The sequence below is a fragment of the Squalius cephalus genome (assembly GCF_949319135.1).
Source record: "Squalius cephalus genome assembly, chromosome: 2".
Lineage (NCBI taxonomy): Eukaryota > Metazoa > Chordata > Actinopteri > Cypriniformes > Leuciscidae > Squalius > Squalius cephalus.
Window position 1 is genome coordinate 10,051,160 of NC_137123.1, and position 19,195 is coordinate 10,070,354.

Here is a 19,195-nt window from a genome sequence, read left to right on the forward strand (position 1 = left end):
GTTTTCAGAAAATGGAGCAAGGTTTTAGAAATTGTGTTTTAGCAATTGAGAAAAACTGTAATGTTGGTACACAACAATATATGATAGCAATATAAGGTATAATACCAACTTTAACGATACAATGTTTAATAACTCAAAAAATATGCAGTTTTTTTTTTTTTCATTTCCTGAAAAATAATGGTTTTGGAGATATGAGGACTCCTCCCGACAGCAACAATATAAATACATATACTGATTGGCTTCATCCTCTCTAACAATAAGCTTGTGTATGGTGGGCGTTCTGGTGCAATATGGCTGTCCTCGCATCATCCAAGTAGTGCTGCACATTGGTGGTGGTTGAGGAGATTCCCCTTTCCATATGTAAAGTGATTTGAGTACCTAGAAAAGTGCTATATAAATGTAACAAATTATTATTAATTAAAATTATTAACAGACTCAGGAGTGCCCTCTGGGGCAGAAATGGGCTCTTGACCGGACTCAAGGACTTCAGTGTACTCTGGAGCAGGTTTTGGGCCTGAAGCCTTCACTGGACTCCGGTCAGGGGCTGAAATCAACAAGTGTGCAGAACACACACACATCAAATGGCCATGGTCATAATGGTCAGCGCTACATTGTCTGGAGCCGACTAGAGCATGGCGGCCATCTTGGCAGAGGGCTAAGGTGTGGCGGCCATGACGGGACGAGACTCGAACAAAATACTTAATGCATTTGAATATTGATAAGCAGTACAGACATCACTGTTGTTGTTAGCTTATGTCAAAACATACTTTATTATTAATACATGCAACATTCTTCAAAAAATTACAAACTGCTACAGTATAACATTTACATTTCCTTTTAATATTTTAGCATATGTTTTTGTCCAAAGTGACTTACAAATTAGTATAACTGACATTCTTCGACTTATCTTAAGATTGGTTTTACTGAAGCTTAAACTGAAGACCAACAATACTGAAAAATAAAAACAAATATATGCTACTAACAGATTAAACTTAATTTAGACAAACTTAAAAAATTGTGGCAATTTAAAAAAACAAACAAACAAAAAACATTACATTGTCATTGTCATTCTCTCACAAAGAGTCAAAGAGAACAAATGAGTCTTAATGTGGGTGATGAACATTTTTGTATTGGTTGTGGTCTGAACAGATGGGCAAATTATTCCACAACTATACAATAATCCCACAATCGTTCATTAAACGATTGAACACAGGCTTTGTGTTTGCTGGTCTCTTTCACTCATTTGACGCTGCAGTAGATCACTGATGAATCTTCCACAATCTGAACAGTTGATCGCCTAAAAAATCAAAATAAACAGGAGCACAACAATATTATAGCCCAGATTATATGATCTGTGGTGGTTAAACTGGTGCTACACAGCAAAATCCCCAGTGTTAAATTAACAGCGCTCAGTGTCTATATTGGTCCACTCTACAGAGTGTTAATATGTTACACTGAAGTTAGATGAGCAGAAACAACTATGCTGGTGTTGGTTTATGTGCCGATAATTTAGTTAATGCTGGTTAACTCTTTCCCCGCCAGCGTTTCTGGAAAAGTTGCTAGCCACCGCCAGCATTTTTGATATTTTTCATAAAAGTTTCATGGCTCCAAGAATATTTTGTTGTATGAATATCTGAATATGCAGTAAGTCAAAAGAAAGAACAGACCCTCTGCTTAAAAAAAAAAAAAAAAAAAAAAAAATTTTTTTTTTTAAAAAGCAACATTTTGAGCAAAAATCTGAGAAAAAACATGTTTTTGTCAAAGACTACATCCAGATCAGATTCAGAACGAATATCAAAACAGATAGAGTAGATTGAGTAGTCTGGCTATCACCAACAGACCAAGCTTAATCTTTTAAGACTGAACATTAGTCTGGGGAGTCTGCTCTGTATTTCTACTGCACAAGAGGCGTGATCAACGGGTATAGTTCAAATGACTCTGAATGCAATTGGATAGTCCTTCAACCAATCAGACCAACGATCTGGATGACGTACTTTGCAGAGAGACACAAAAACTCCAGGCAGGAAACGTGTCAACAAACGTGTTGGTTTGTAGCATTGATCAGTGGTTTGCAGAAGCAACGATGGCATTGAGCGATTTTTGCAGGTTGTGCAAAATAAAACATGAAAGTGAGTATTTACACCCACTCGAGTGATTTGTTTGCTAAACTAAAGAAGCAATTGAGCATCATCGAGAGGTTAAAAGGAATTGGATTGATGGTCGTACGAGAGACGGGTAACTCAGATCAATCATATAGCCCTTGGAACATGATCTGCCCCATTACAGGAGATGGGAAGAAGAGAACGGAGGAGAAGCTTGCCGTTGCTTCTCTATCGTCATCGTGTTAAACCCGCCAATAGCGTGCCAGGTGGATAAGCCAGTTTGTGATTGGTCCCCGCAGATTTGTGTAACGGAAGCAGGATAGAAAAATGTCCAGGTTTCCAGTCTGAGCTGCAGAGCGAAATCCAATTGCCGGCAGATCGGGCTGGGTTTACCCAGTCTATAGATTGAGTCCATCAACAACCCAAATGCTTCAAAGTTGTTTCCTCTTCATGGGTTGACATTTCATTCAGTTTATGCTGTTGAATGTTGATGATTGTGATATGCATATGATATGATTAGATATGATATCGCTTGTTCTTGCATCATCTTCGCATGTGTTTTGATCAGGAGATTCTGTACTCTTTAGGAAGACGTGTAATAGCGCCCCCTACCGTATAACAGTGAAAACACTCCGTCAATGGGAGGGAACGAGTTAATTGGTACTGGTTAAGCTGGTGCTGGTTAAGTTGGTGCTGGTTAAGTTGCACTGGATAAGTTAGTACTAGTTAAGTTGGTGCTGGTTAAGCTGGTGCTGGTTAAGTTGGCACTGGTTAAGTTGGTACTGGTTAAGTTGGTAATAGTTAAGTTGTTTTTTTTTCACCTCACTGCAGCATCAGGCTGATGAACTCTTATATCATCATATAGACATTCATTCTCCTCTGCTCTCTTCATCTTTGTCTTTCTGTGATGTTGGACAGTTGCGTACTGGATCTCCTCAGAATCTCTGGATTCAGGAGTTTTTCCTCTGAAACTTCTGGGTTTCACACTGGCATACAGAGCGTCATTGGCTGAATCCAGTTCAGAAAGAGGCTTGTCATGGACTGAAACGCTCTGGGACGCATCAGAATAGAGATCATTCTGAAATACAAGAACATTTGTAATTATTATTAAGACATGTAACTACATCAATGTTGTGATGTAAAATACAGGTATATTTCATTGATTCACACACGGAATGGAGAAGAATAGGGCAGAATGAGTAAATGAAGTGAAATGTTCATTCATCACACTATGTGTTAATGAATATGCAATTAGACCAACAAACCTATATTAAAACAGTCAATACATAAGTATTTGAAAGATTTACCACTTTCACTTTGAGATCTTCAGCTTTAACATTCCTTTGTTTCTTCCTGTTATAATCACAGACATTAACAGCATATGGACGAATGTATTAAATTAAGAGAAAATATGAACACTGTTTTTAAAGATTACTAATAATCAAACACAAATGGAAAATTTCCTTTTACATCAGAACAAAAGTGAACTTATACAATAACTGTAGTTTATTATTGAGCTCACATTATAAACAGTATGAAGATGATGATGATGATGATGAATAATCCTCCAGATGCCGCTGTGATGACAATCACATTCCCACCAGCAACATGATGATCTGAAAGAGGAAGATCATCATGATTAACTCTCCAAACTGATGAATGATGTGAAGATACAGGAGTGTGTTAATAAAAGCTTCACCTGTGACAGTTACAGCGTCTGATCTCTGAGATCCATGTTGATTGTGAGCCTGACAGTAGAAGCGTCCACTCTGTAGTGCACTGAAACTCTGTCCAGATCCAACAGCTGAGGTTTCATTCTCCTTAAACCAGCTGAAGTTCAGAGCAGGAGGGTTTGAGTCACTGATGCAGTTCAGAGTCACTGAATCTCCCTCCACTATTACACCAGATCCATTTATCAACACTGAGACGTTCCTGGGAGGGTCTGAAACAAACAAACAAACAAACAAACAAACAAACAAAAAAAACATTAACAAATAAAATTTGACATCACACACTTATTTGAGACTTATAAATCACAGAGTCACTGAATCTCCCTCCACTATTACACCAGATGGACTGATGGAGATCACAGCTTTCACTGGAGGATCTACAGATGTCAGGTAAAAGTATTTATCAGAGACGGCTGGTGGAAAATGTTCTAGGAAAGGCTACAGTTGGTTATTATTGGACAATTTCAGCAAACATCACAGTATGATTTAATGCTAAACAGTGACATTTTAAGAAAAAGGTTAACAGAAGGAAAAACTATTAAGACTGTATTTCAAATGTTTCAAGCCTCTCAAATTCTAGATTAATGTTTTAAGTTCTGGATTAAGTTTGATGATGATTCTCACAAAACTGAATTTTCTGCAAGACTGTTTCAAGATAAAAAAATAAATAAAAAAATAAAAATAATATACACAATATAATATAATTCACAATATATGTATATAATGTAACCACAAAAACTGTGAGGAAAACTAAATGCTACATTTGTTTAGAGATATTTTATATGGATATTAGGAGCACACGGAGAAGCCAAAATACCGCTGCTTCACAGATTTCTCTTTCACCTCAGAGCTGAGCTAGAGACATGTGGACAGGCAGAGGGAACATATATATCATATATCATATTAATTTATACTATTTATATTATTGTTATTATTAATAATAATGATAATAATTATTATTTTGTGTGTGGTTCAGGGAGGGCAGTGCCTCTTGACCAGCCGCCAATTTGTGGAATTTATGGTAAATTTGTTATTTATATACTTGTTTATATATACATTTATATATGTGACTCCCTGTATGTCACAGGAATAATTGTTTTTTATAATTATATAGTAATTCAGTTTATGGTTATATTGTGTAACCAAAGGTTCGCTCAACTATTCAGTTATACAATATTTAGTAGGACACATTTGCACAGACAACAGAGACTGTAATACATTGTGATGTATGATTTACGGGAAACAGTTTTGAGTTATCTGAGAAAAATACTACTTGAGTATAAGAAGAAAGACTTACAAGAGTGATCCAACACATGTTTATTGGTGTTTTGTTTGAGTGAGTCACATTGTAACGGATTGACTGGGTTTTTGCTGGGGTGCCAACTTATAAGTCAACTTATAAGTAAAATTTAAATTTCAAAGTCAATCATACAAAGGATTCAACTTTCAACCAATGAATCCTATTGAACATTAGACAATTTCCCAGATAACAAACAAATTTGTATTGCAGGATTGATTTATATTCATACTACTCTTCTGATTTACACACACACAAAAAAAAAACAACAACAAAAAAAAACAATTTCAATTAATCATTTGATAATAAAAAAAAAAATAGTTTGCAACAACAAAACATATATACATTTTTGTGGTGTTAATTCAATTTCACTAGTACAATTTCTAGAGGTACCTCTCCTACACCTGATGAATTCATTCAAATCTCTGCTGACCTTTTAACATGAATAATACAACTGGCATAACACTCTTGTTGAAACACTACAGCATTAGATCATCCTGGATTAATAACAGCGGATCAACACGTATTGATTCAAAGTACACAGTCCAAACATACAATGATTCAGTGATTCAAAACTCTTCATGATTCGTTCACAGTTCAAATACTCAAGAACTCTCACTGTTCAATGATTCAGTGTCACTGTTCAACGATTCGATTCCATGATTCAGTTCAACGATTCAATGACTCAGTTCAACGATTCAATGGCTCAGTTCAACAATTCAATGACTCAGTTCAACGATTCAATAACTCAGTTCAACGATTCAATGACTCAGTTCAACGATTCAATGACTCAGTTCAACGATTCAATGACTCAGTTCAACGATTCAATGACTCAGTTCAACGATTCAATGACTCAGTTCAACGATTCAATGGCTCAGTTCAACGATTCAATGGCTCAGTTCAACGATTCATTAAACAGTTCAAAACATTCAGGATCTCTCACTGTTCAACGATTCAGTGACTCAATTCAAACATTCGGAGTCTTTATCACTGTCCAATGATGCAAACACTCGTCTCACTTGTAATGATCCATTCCACAGATTAAACACTCAGAATATCTCACTGTTGGACGCTGCAGTGACTCAATTCAAACGTTCCTCAGCCACAAAAACAAGAAAAGATGCTCAAAAAAAATAAATAAACAAAAATACTTGAGTGATGTCTTCCTCCAGGGTTCAGCAGTAATGGTAAACCGGGAATTTCAATTCAAACCAGCCAGTTTGTTGCCATCTCTCGTCTAGCTGCCAGCGTTAATCCATAAACTGATGCCCGTAACAACTGGATCAGACTCAATCACTGTGTTTAGACCTCCAGTGTTAGTCCATTTTCAGTCCTCTAACCTCCGACATCAGACAAAGTTAGCATTTCAGGTTTGTGTGGAGAGCACATTCTAGCTCTAGCTACCTCCGTTCCATTTTTTCTTTGCCTTTATACTCACAACTCTTTTCACAACATCGCCCTCCTGTGGAGATTACAATCATTTTTGGTGACAACATCCAGTTCGTCACATTCCCTTCCCCTTCTAAAAACTGAATCATTGTTTAAGTTCACTATCTAAGAATCCAAAGAATTCTTCATCATCATTCTCTTCCTTGAAAACTTCCAGCCACTGGCGATGCTGAATCTCATCCAGCTGTTGAGCAGTAGGATAACAAGCTTTAAGTTGTGAAATATGTATAACTCGCAAATTTTCTCCTGTTTCTTCCTGTACTACTTGATAGTTTAAAGGACCCACCCTACGGACAATTCGGTAGGGACCCTGCCATTTTGGGGCAAGTTTAGCAGAAAATTTTTTCACTGCTTTTGAGAGAGGATGTGAACGCATCCAAACTCTGTCATTTGTACTGAATGACAGTTCTCTTCTTTTACGGTCATAATTTCGCTTTTGTCTGAGACGAGCTCGGTAGAGATTCTTCGTAACAAGATCTTTTAGTTCTTGAAGTTGAGCAACATTGTTATATGCTGAAGAATCTGGAGAAATGTCCTGAGGCTGCAATACCATATCCAATGGACCTCTGAGAGGTCGGTTGAGATTTAACTCTGCAGGTGTAACTCCCGTAGATTCTTGTACAGCTGAGTTCAGGGCAAAAACGAAATTCATGCAGATGTTGATCCCAATGATGATGTTGTGAGCCTACATAGGCAGCTACCATAGTCTTCAGGGTACGATTTACTCTTTCCGTGAAATTTGTTTGCGGATGGTAGGCCGTAGTGAATTTCTGCATTAAATTCCATCCTTTACATGTCTCAGCGAATGTTTCAGACACAAACTGCGGTCCTTGATCTGACAGCACATAATCTGGTACTCCCCAACGAGTAATGATTTCTTTGACCATCAGTTTGGACACAGTTTCAGCAGTTGCTTTTCGTAAGGGAAAAATCTCCACCCATTTAGAATAATAGTCTACAAAAGCTAGTAAATAAGAATTCAGCTGAGAACTTTTTGGAAAGGGACCCATAAGGTCCACCCCCAGCATCTCCCATGGTCTTGTTGCTTGCGTTTGCTGCAATTTACCTGCTGGCTTTTTGCATTCTGGTTTGTAGCGTTGACAGATTTGACAGTTTGTTACATATGTTTTAACATCCAGACTCATTTTTGGCCAGTATACCAGATTTTGTAACCTCCTATATGTCTTATATCTTCCTAGGTGTCCCGAAAGAGGATCGTCATGGAAGAAACTCATCAGCCTGGATCGCAAGGAACTAGGAATCCATACCTGATAAAGAGAACGATGGGGAAGTTGGACTACTCTGTAAACTTTGTCCTCAATAATAGTTAGTCTTGTAGAGGAGTTTACCCTTTTCTCCCCATCTTCCAAAATGCTTTGGTATATTTCTTGTACTTCTTTATCATCTTGTTGAGATCTCCATAATTCCTCATCTGTGAAGGGAAACACAAGTGCAGGAGTCTCTTGTTTATTAGTCCTCAACACCGTAGCACAGGTGGACATGCTAGACTGATCGGATGGTATTCTGGACAGGGCATCGGGAACTACATTGTATTTTCCCTTCCTGTACTCCACCGCAAAGGTGAACTCTTGCAGTCGTAGAGCCCATCTCATAAGTCTAGTACTGGGTTTATTGGTCTTAAATACCCATTTCAGAGAGGAATGATCAGTCACAACGGTAAAGTAATGTCCTTCCAAGTAGTATCGCCACTTCTCCAAGGCCCAGACTACGGCAAGGCACTCCTGTTCAGTTGTAGAATAATTTCGCTCAGCTTTAATCAAGGTACGGCTTGCATAGGCAAGAATTTCTTCATTTCCAGGACTTCTTTGTTGACAGAGGATTGCTCCTAGCCCAATACCGCTGGCGTCTGTATAGACCACGAAAGGTAAGTTAAAATCAGGATGTCCCAGAATAGGAGATTCCATCAGATAACGTTTAAGGACATCAAATGCATCCTGACATTCTTCAGACCATTTGAATCGTATTCCTTTTCGTTTCAGGGCTGTCAGAGGTTCAGCAATTTGCGAGAAATTAGGCACAAATCGGTGGTACCAACCCGCCATGCCCAGGAAGCGTTGGAGAGCTTTCAAATTAGTAGGTATTGGGAAGTCACGAATGGCTTGAGTCTTCTCGGAGTCAACTTGTATTCCGTCTGAAGACACAACATGTCCAAGAAATTTTAATTTATTCTAGAAGAATTTGCTTTTCTTCATGTTCACTGTAAGTCCTGCCTCTCTCAATTTATCCATCACCAATTGTAGATCTTGGAAATGTTGGTCTTTGTTAGGTGAGAACACAATTATGTCATCCAAATACACTAAACAAATCGTTCGTCTCAGTTCTCCCAAGGCTATCTCCATTAACCGTTGAAATGTGGCTGGGGCATTTCTAAGACCGAACGGCATGGTCTTAAAATGAAATAGGCCAAAGGAACATACAAAGGCAGTCTTGTCTTGACTAACCGGATCCATCTGAACCTGCCAGTAACCACTGTTCAAATCAAGTGAAGTAAATATAGTAGCACCAGCTAAAGAGTCCAGAATTTCTTGAATAGTGGGTAATGGATAAGCATCGCTCTGAGTAATAGCATTGAGTTTTCGATAGTCTACACAAAAGCGTACTCCTCCTGTCTTTTTTGGAACAAGGACCACGGGTGAAGCCCAAGGTGATGAGGAGGGTTCAATAACTCCAGCAGTTAACATTTCCTCTATAAGTTCCTTCATAATTTTCATTTTGGAGGGGGAAACTCTATAAGGTTTACTTTTCACAGGCACATCCTCCGTAAGAAAAATCTGATGATTTAATAACTTGGTGTGACCGAGTTTATTGTTACACACATCAGCATTTTGTTGCAGTTGTCCCAACAATATCAGCTTTTTCTTTGTTTCCAACTGAGCATGCTGGACTGCTTTTTCTACCAGATCTACTAATTCACCTTCAAAGCTTGGTATTGCTAGAGTCGGCGGAATAGCGGTAAATAAAGCAACTGGACGTTCAAGTCCCCAGTCATTCACATTCTGGTAACCCCCATTAAAAGGAAATCTTTGTTTCTCATCAGGTTTGAACCAGTAGGTCTTAGTTGTTACATCAATCTGTAATCCACTGCAGAATAGAAAGTCAAGGCCCAATACTACTGGAAAAACAAGCATCTCTTCAGACATGATTACAACAGGTACTACCCAATTACGGTTATTTACCTGGACATCCATCTCAGTCCATCCCAAGGGTTGTTTAGCTTCACCATCAGCCAAATATAACGGTCCTTCTTCCCAATCCTGTAACTCTTCTCCAGGCAACTGCACATTAGCCCAGAGTTTTTCGGAAAGAAGTGTGAAAGAGCACCCTGTGTCTACAATAGCATTTCCTTTCCATTGGCGAACCATCAGTGAAACCATCAGTTGATGCGGGCTAGTGTTACCTGTAGCTAGTAAAGGAACTCTATCTCTTTTATTTTTACCAACAGTTTGATCTTTTGTCTTAACATTATTCTGTTGCATTAACGCATTTACTGTGGGATGGGACTGATGAGAAGTATTAGCAACAATGGATGCATTATTACTTCGCAAAATATCCTTATTCTTATTTAAAGGATATTGACGACAAGATGCTGGCGAATGTGCTCCTTTACATTTCCAACAAAACACTGAGGCGGCCTTCTCTTGCTCCTTTTTACCTTGAGTCTGGGGATTCTGACTTTCTGTTTTAACAATCATTTTATTGGAGAAACATTTACGCTGTTCATATTGTTGTTGATTTTGTTTATCTTTCTCCAACTGCTGCCCCAAACGAACTAATTCGTCCACCGTGGACACTCTACGTCGTAACTCACTAGCAATGCTAGGATTTATATTTTTTAGGATGAGTTTAATTACTTCTTCATCCGCAATTTCCGGTTTCCAATGCCTACACAGAGAATGATACATATACGCAAAATCTCTTATACTCTCATTTTCTCCTTGAACTCGGTTACGGATTCTCTCCGCCAGTTCATCAACATAATCTTCTGACAAGAAAGCTGATAGGAAGCTAGTCTGGAATTCAGCCCACATAGAAATAGAATATCTGGCTACATCCCACCAATCACGGGCAGTACCGTGCAACACGTTTCGAAGAGTGGCAGTCAACTCCTCATTTGAAAGTGGATTCAGGGCTAAATAATCGTGACATTTCTCAATGTATGTCAATGGATCTGGATCATCTTCTTTTCTACCAAATGTAGGGAACTCCAACTTAATAGGTACCCTTCCACTAAGGCGACGGCTTATGTCTCCACCAGACATCAGTAAGTCTGTGGGTCCCAGTGAACCTTGGTCTGGTACACCTTGCTGTATTGTAGATTGTAACGGATAAAGTACACTTGTGACATCAACTGAAGCTACCACAGGATTGGTCTGAGAAAGAACCCTAACTGGTGGAGTGTCATGAGTAATAGTGGATGGTTGTGAAATAGGAATCACTGGTGTATAATTAATACCATCTTGTTTAAGTGAAGCCAAATCCTGGGAAAGTACTTTAATCTGTTGGTTTTGTGAAAGAAATTCTGACTGTAGCTTCTCAATGGCAGTTTGAAGAGGTTTTATGATAGCCTCCATATCTTTTTTTAACTTGGTTTTCTAATCGTTCCAACCGCCAGCTTACACTAGCTGAACTCTGAGTCCGATGATAATCAAACTGCTGGTTTAAGGTATGAAGGAAATTTTTCTGCCCTTCTGCATTCGAAAATTTTAAATCTTGATGTAGAGTGGTTATAGTATTTATAAGCTCAGCTTTGAGTTGTTGTTGGTCATTTTTCATACTTCTGATTTCTTGAACCATCAACTGTTGAGTTGTTACTGGTTCGTCCACATCAGAATCCTGTATATAACCAACTTCATGTTTGGGCAGATCAACAAAACTTGGTATCAAGGTAGTTGCAAATACAGAATCAGAACACAAGTCCATATCTATTAAAGAATATGATGTTACATTTGGCAACAGGGAAGAAGATTCAGAAGAAAGACCAAGTCTCTGCGGAGAAGCCATGTCTTCTGTAGAAGAGAAATATCCTTCCAAATGGTGGTTTCTTGAATAAAACCACTATGCAAAACTGAAAATCACATTTTTAGAAAGCAGAGAACAGGATAAGATCAAGACAACTCACAATACTTAAGAGTCCGCTACTAACTGATTTCTGTCCATGTTCATAGATCAAATTGTCCCATCTGGGGTGCCATTTTTTATGTAACGGATTGACTGGGTTTTTGCTGGGGTGCCAACTTATAAGTCAACTTATAAGTAAAATTTAAATTTCAAAGTCAATCATACAAAGGATTCAACTTGTTACCTTTCAACCAATGAATCCTATTGAACATTAGACAATTTCCCAGATAACAAACAAATTTGTATTGCAGGATTGATTTATATTCATACTACTCTTCTGATTTACACACACACAAAAAAAAAACAACAACAAAAAAAAAAACAATTTCAATTAATCATTTGATAATAAAAAAAAAATAGTTTGCAACAACAAAACATATATACATTTTTGTGGTGTTAATTCAATTTCACTAGTACAATTTCTAGAGGTACCTCTCCTACACCTGATGAATTCATTCAAATCTCTGCTGACCTTTTAACATGAATAATACAACTGGCATAACACTCTTGTTGAAACACTACAGCATTAGATCATCCTGGATTAATAACAGCGGATCAACACGTATTGATTCAAAGTACACAGTCCAAACATACAATGATTCAGTGATTCAAAACTCTTCATGATTCGTTCACAGTTCAAATACTCAAGAACTCTCACTGTTCAATGATTCAGTGTCACTGTTCAACGATTCGATTCCATGATTCAGTTCAACGATTCAATGACTCAGTTCAACGATTCAATGGCTCAGTTCAACAATTCAATGACTCAGTTCAACGATTCAATAACTCAGTTCAACGATTCAATGACTCAGTTCAACGATTCAATGACTCAGTTCAACGATTCAATGACTCAGTTCAACGATTCAATGACTCAGTTCAACGATTCAATGACTCAGTTCAACGATTCAATGGCTCAGTTCAACGATTCAATGGCTCAGTTCAACGATTCATTAAACAGTTCAAAACATTCAGGATCTCTCACTGTTCAACGATTCAGTGACTCAATTCAAACATTCGGAGTCTTTATCACTGTCCAATGATGCAAACACTCGTCTCACTTGTAATGATCCATTCCACAGATTAAACACTCAGAATATCTCACTGTTGGACGCTGCAGTGACTCAATTCAAACGTTCCTCAGCCACAAAAACAAGAAAAGATGCTCAAAAAAAATAAATAAACAAAAATACTTGAGTGATGTCTTCCTCCAGGGTTCAGCAGTAATGGTAAACCGGGAATTTCAATTCAAACCAGCCAGTTTGTTGCCATCTCTCGTCTAGCTGCCAGCGTTAATCCATAAACTGATGCCCGTAACAACTGGATCAGACTCAATCACTGTGTTTAGACCTCCAGTGTTAGTCCATTTTCAGTCCTCTAACCTCCGACATCAGACAAAGTTAGCATTTCAGGTTTGTGTGGAGAGCACATTCTAGCTCTAGCTACCTCCGTTCCATTTTTTCTTTGCCTTTATACTCACAACTCTTTTCACAACATCGCCCTCCTGTGGAGATTACAATCATTTTTGGTGACAACATCCAGTTCGTCACAACATGTAAGGTGACACAAGATATTGTGATTTAATTATTCAAAATATATATAAATAATCTTTGAATTATTGTAATAAAAGATTACAAGAGTGACTCGTTACTGATAACAGCACAACTGTGTCTGTCTCATTGTTTTGCCAAACCGAATTAACTAGTCAGTCGGATGGCGGGCGTGCTGCATATAGCCTACACTGTTAGCCCTTGCTGTAAAAAAGGGCCAAATTCTGACAATATCATACCATATTCCATTAAAACAGTAATATACTGTAGAAAACAAAAATAGCCTACAGGAATATACTGTGAATTAACAGTGCTCAAAATCGACACTCAGAGGCTGTTTTCCCAATCACACCCTAACCCTCATTCACTATTCCCTACATTAGTTCATTAATATAGTCCCCTTGACAGAGTGAATGAAAAGAAGTGAGTGAATTGAGAAACTGATGAACTCCTGATAAGCAGAATCACTGAAGGACAGAGAAACAAGAACAGAAAAAAGAGAAACACAAAAACTACAACTGACTTCCAGCAACACTGAGTGTGAAACCAGTTTACAAACCAGTTTACGATTATTTCTTTCATACATGTACAAAAGTTCTTGTTGAGAATTAACAGAGATTTAGTTAATAATAAAATTTGTTGTCACCGTGATGGAGATCAGTATTTGCTTTAGTTGGTCTCTTGTCCCTTGACTTTATACCATTAGTTTCTCTCTGGCTGCTGTAACAGTGAGTTTATAAAACACATTTGTTATGGCAAGAAAAAGCAAAGAGGAAGATGATCAGGTGTTTTTGGCTTAAGTGATGATGTCACAGTCATCTTGGATTATCTGATTTTCAGATTTTTCCTGTATATATTAATTGAAATTATGGGTATGTCATATTTAGCATAAATCTGTGTATCTACAAAATAAAATCAAAATTTCTGTAATCATGTCTTCTGAAAAATAACAATCATATAGTGCATTCAATTTTATTTTACTCCTGCTTGACTCAGACACACACAGACATCAACAATCAGCGTATGAATCTCAACAATGGTGAAAAGTTTCATGTCGCAATGCATGCTGGGTTCCAGGATAATATAAAACTCCCAGCATGCACTGCTGCATGAATAAAAAAAAAAAGAAAAAATATTGCCACCATTGTTGAGATTAATGTGCTAAATTGTGATATCTCTGTGTTTCTAAAACATGGTTTAGTTTTTTTTTGGCCTGTGCTTCAGTCCAGTAGAAGATCTACAAACGTTGATGATATGCTGCATGTTGCTTTATTTAACAGACAGTGACTGTGTAGTTGCTGGTCCAGTGGAAATCTCTTTATGTTCAATAGTTTTTTAGTGGTCTCAAATGAAAGAAGTTCACAGTAATACTTTGCTCACATTATTAATGCATTATAAATTTTAGTTAATACATTTAAATGACAGTTGGTCAATTTAAGGCAGTCGGTTTCTGCAAGTGTAATTAGTTAACTTGAATTAGAATTTAGTGCATTTTTACAGAAACAAACTGTAGATTACAGTAAAGAACTGTACAATTAACAGTATTTTACTGGCAACAGTGTTGCCAGTATTTTACTGTAAAAAAACCCGGTAAGGTCTAACAGTGTACATATTTTATAAGCATTTTATGTTAATTGACCAAGCACTGCATTTGAAAAAATTATCTTTCCCTTTTCCTTCTCAGCCTTATAAATCTTTTGATTTTGAGACATATGATAATTTTTTTTTTTTTTTCTTCCAGATTTGAGTGAAAACACAAGAGCTCCTATGGAACGTACTGGTCATTTATTAGTGTTGTGTCTTAAACTCTGCTAGCTTTACAAAAACAAAGAGAGAAAGTCAATCTATACTCACACATGACATTGAGCTGAACAGCAGGAGAGATGTGAGTGTGTCCGTCTACAGCACAGCTATATCTGCCTGAATCCTCTCTTCTGACTGACTGCAGCAGGAGTTCATTGTTTCTGTCTCTTCTCTCAGTTAATGGCTGTGAGTTTCTGTACCAGATGAATGTTGCTCTGTCAGTCAGAGCGCAGCTGCTTTTACATCTCAGAGTGACTGAATCTCCCTCTGTCACTCTCTCAGGAGACTCCACCTGAAGATCTGAACACAACACACACATTATATCTAGTGCTGCTGTCATACACTGATTATTATTCAACATAATGCACAGAAGAAGAGGTGAACCTCATCAAACTCACCTGTGACAGTAAGATTCACTCCTGGATCACCAGTCCATTTTCCACTATCTTTTTTAGTGATGAATCTGAAATAGTACATGTGTGAATCCTTCAGTGTCACATGACTCAGTCTGACGGTGCAGTTCTGCTGTTTATCTCCCAGATACTGAAGCCTATGACTGTATTCAGTGTCATTAGACAGATCTGGAGGCTCTTTACCCTTTATAGACTCTTTTGTCCAGAACACTTTCTCGATCTGATATCCAGTAGTAGGGTATGTATAAGTACAGTTCATTATCACTGTTGAGTTCTTTAGTGCACAGATGTGTGAAGGACTGTAACTCACACCCCAATCATCACTAGAAACCCCTGAAACACAGAATTCATCATGATTAAAATATTTTATATAATAAAATTATATATTTGATAAATATTTGATATTTTATCAGTTACAACAGACCATTCAAAACTTCATATTTTATTATTCATATTTTATTATGAAGAACTATTATAAGAAATATAAACAAAAACTTTGCCAGTATTGTCTGTGCCCAATTTCTCCTTGTCGTTTAAGCTCGAAGTTGATGCTAGTGCATATGGTGTGGGTGCAGTGGGTGCAGAGCATTCAAAACTTCATATTTTTACCACTAAACAGATCTATTATAAGAAATATAAACAAAACTTCTCAGAATCTATAGAGTGATAAATGATCTCAGTGTGAATTACTTTGCTGTAATTGATAAAACATTTAAACCATGGTGAATTCCTCCATCAACGTTCATAGACCACGAAAACATGATCATTTATTTCTATTTGAAAACAGTGACTCATCACAGGAAATATAAGCTCATCTTCTCAGAATCTATTGAGTTATAAATGTGAATAAATGATCTCAGTGTGAATTACTTCTTCAGCTTTGATGGAGGGTGTTGCAGAAAAGCAGAAGTAAATGTACAGAGACAGAGGAGTGAAGAGAGAACCAAGAAATCACCCACGAACAACATGACACACTCTCAAATAATGAAACATATGACAAAAAAGAAAAAAATAATCAGTAAAAAGTTGATTTATTAAATACCCAATAACATCTACATATTAGTTTTGTGGCTTTTCGTTCTTATCTATCAGCTCAGAGCTCATTTATGCTAGTGAACTCCTTTGACATGATACATTCTAGCAAAAGACTATTGGCATAACTTCCAAGCTAAACTCAAAAGTTGGCAGTTATGCCAATAGTCTTTTGCATATAGCATAAAACATGTTTTATGCTACTTTTGCAATAGCATAAAACATTTTATTTGCACTTTGTGCCAAAAAATGCAAGCATTGCAGAACAAACCTCGTTTAAAAGATCAACAACAAAAAATGGTGCTGACTGAAAAATTTAAAGCACAACCGTTTTTTGTTGTTGATCTTTTAAACGAGGTTTGTTCTGCAATGCTTGCATTTTTTGGCACAAAGTGCAAATAAAATGTTTAATGGCAAACTCATGTTTCCTTGTTGTTTAGCTGTTAATAAAATATGAGGGCTAATGCCTATATTGGTTCTGTATAGGCCTATGTTATAGTTTTTAAAGGTTCCTGTTTTCTAATAGGCTAAGTGTCAGTTAACATGTAGGCCTACATCTATGACTGTGACATCAGGTAGGCTATTAAAAATCAAATTATTTATTTATCCTCCCCCGCATTGTGTGTTCATGTTATAATTTGCGTTTACGGGATAAAAATGGTTTCAAATATTAACACTTGCTTATATCTGTGGCCTAACTATTAAAAAAAAAAAAAAAATCACTGCTGTAAATCTGTGCAATATAACAGTAGCCTACTTCAAAAATGACTTAAAATACCTAGCATAGAAGTGATATTCAATATGTATTACTTAAATACGCTCTTGAGCACATAAATAATAATATTTGCTATATATTGACATAATAATATCTGTTTTAGTATTTTTTTTCACTTTTCAGAACTGCAGGGTTTTTAATTCCCATTGTACGCAAAAAAAAAACAAAAAAAAAACACAATGGCCAGGGCTTTTATCATTTGGTAGCATATTATTGTCTTTGCCACGGTTTTAAATAAAATAAAAAATAAACAGACATTCAACAGACCATTAAAAACTTCATATTTTTACCACTAAACAGAACTATTATAGGAAATATAAACAAAACTTCTAAGAATCTGTAGAGTGATAAATGATCTCAGTGTGAATTACTTTGTTGTAATTGATAAAACATTTAAACCATGGTGAATTCCTCCATCAACGTTCACAGACCACGAAAACATGATCATTTATTATACTATTTGGAAACATCGACTCATCACAGGAAATATAAGCTCATCTTCTCAGAATCTATTGAGTTATAAATGTGAATAAATGATCTCAGTGTGAATTACTTCTTCAGCTTTGATGGAGGGTGTTGCAGAAAAGCAGAAGTAAATGTACAGAGACAGAGGAGTGAAGAGAGAACCAAGAAATCAGCCGCGAACAACATGACACACTCTCAAATAATGAAATATATGACAAATAAGATGAAGAAAATAATCAAAGTTGATTTATTAAATACCCAGTGACATCAAAATATTAGTTTTGTGACAGTGACTTTTTACACATTAGGTGTGTTGGACATCGGCTGTGTCTGGATGTAACTGATCGGCGAGAGCAGCCGCGTGCAGGCGGGGTGGAGCTGCAAACGGAGACGTGAAGTCTGACACTTTCTGGTTCCCGTATTGAACACTCACGTGGTATTTGCATACTTTACCACAGCTGAAGTGAAATAAATGCAATATTTGCCTAATAATGCACAGATGTTTCATTCAATACTTTATGTACTGCTTCATACAGCGTCTGTTTGAACAAGAATAATGTTCAACATAAGCTACTAATCAATGAAGTGGAGTCTATGTTTTTTAATCAGTTTTAATTTGACAAATATGACACAATATAACATTGCAACGACATGAAGAGTGTTTACTGTTATAAAAAACTGATTTGTGAGCTTTAGAGGAACTAAAGGTGTTCGAATAAACACGAAACACACGTGATCGTTGTCATGCGGTGAATCCGGCCAGTCGTGGAACAGCTGTGTCGTCATCAGCCCTCGTGCAGCCGCTCTTGAGAAGCTGCGCTGGCTGAGTTCTCCGGCTACTCTCAAATCGCTCTCGCGGTACTTTGATGGCACACGTCACAATCACGTGGCGTCGGCGCTGTATCAAGTCGGACAAAATTTCTAACCGGCATGCACTGCTTCAAGTCAGCCGCCGATCGGTCTGCGCAGAGCAGCATGAAGTCGAACAAGCCCATTCACTTCCGAGAACTTGAGCCAAACATATTCATGATCTGCTGCTACAGTGATTTTTGTCCAATCAAATGCTCTGAACTTTGAGAAAGTCCCTCCCTCTAAACCATGTGACACTGACTAGCAAGTAGCAAAAGACTATTGGACATTTCTAAAAGGGACGAGCGTTTGACATGTTCAACACAAACTTCCTGTTTCAGAGAGAAATATGTGAGAACAGGACAGAAGAAAGTGCAGATCAGCCGCTCATGAGGCCTTAAATAAAACATCAGAGTGTTTCTAATGTGAATGTAAGAGAGACTCACCGTGAATCATGAGCAGAAAGAAGATCAGAGGAAGAGGAGGAGCCATTCTGACCCACATCAGCATAACATATATCTATAATACAGCATTCAATTCAATTCACATTTATTTGTATAGCGCTTTTCACAATACACGTAGTTTCACAGCAGC

General features: G+C 37.3%; 1 protein-coding gene across 1 annotated transcript; it reads right to left on the minus strand.

Moving 5' to 3' along the window:
* Positions 1-749: 749 nt before the first annotated feature.
* Positions 750-8,191, minus strand: LOC307149072 (uncharacterized protein; the record flags this gene model as incomplete). The annotated part of the gene is made up of 7 exons (XM_079855114.1): positions 750-1,297; positions 2,924-3,180; positions 3,410-3,455; positions 3,625-3,718; positions 3,802-4,044; positions 6,681-6,762; positions 7,928-8,191. 7 exons carry the CDS (start codon positions 8,189-8,191, stop codon positions 1,240-1,242), a joined length of 1,044 nt encoding a protein of 347 aa, XP_079711240.1. The 3' UTR covers positions 750-1,239.
* Between the last annotated feature and the right edge of the window lie 11,004 nt (positions 8,192-19,195).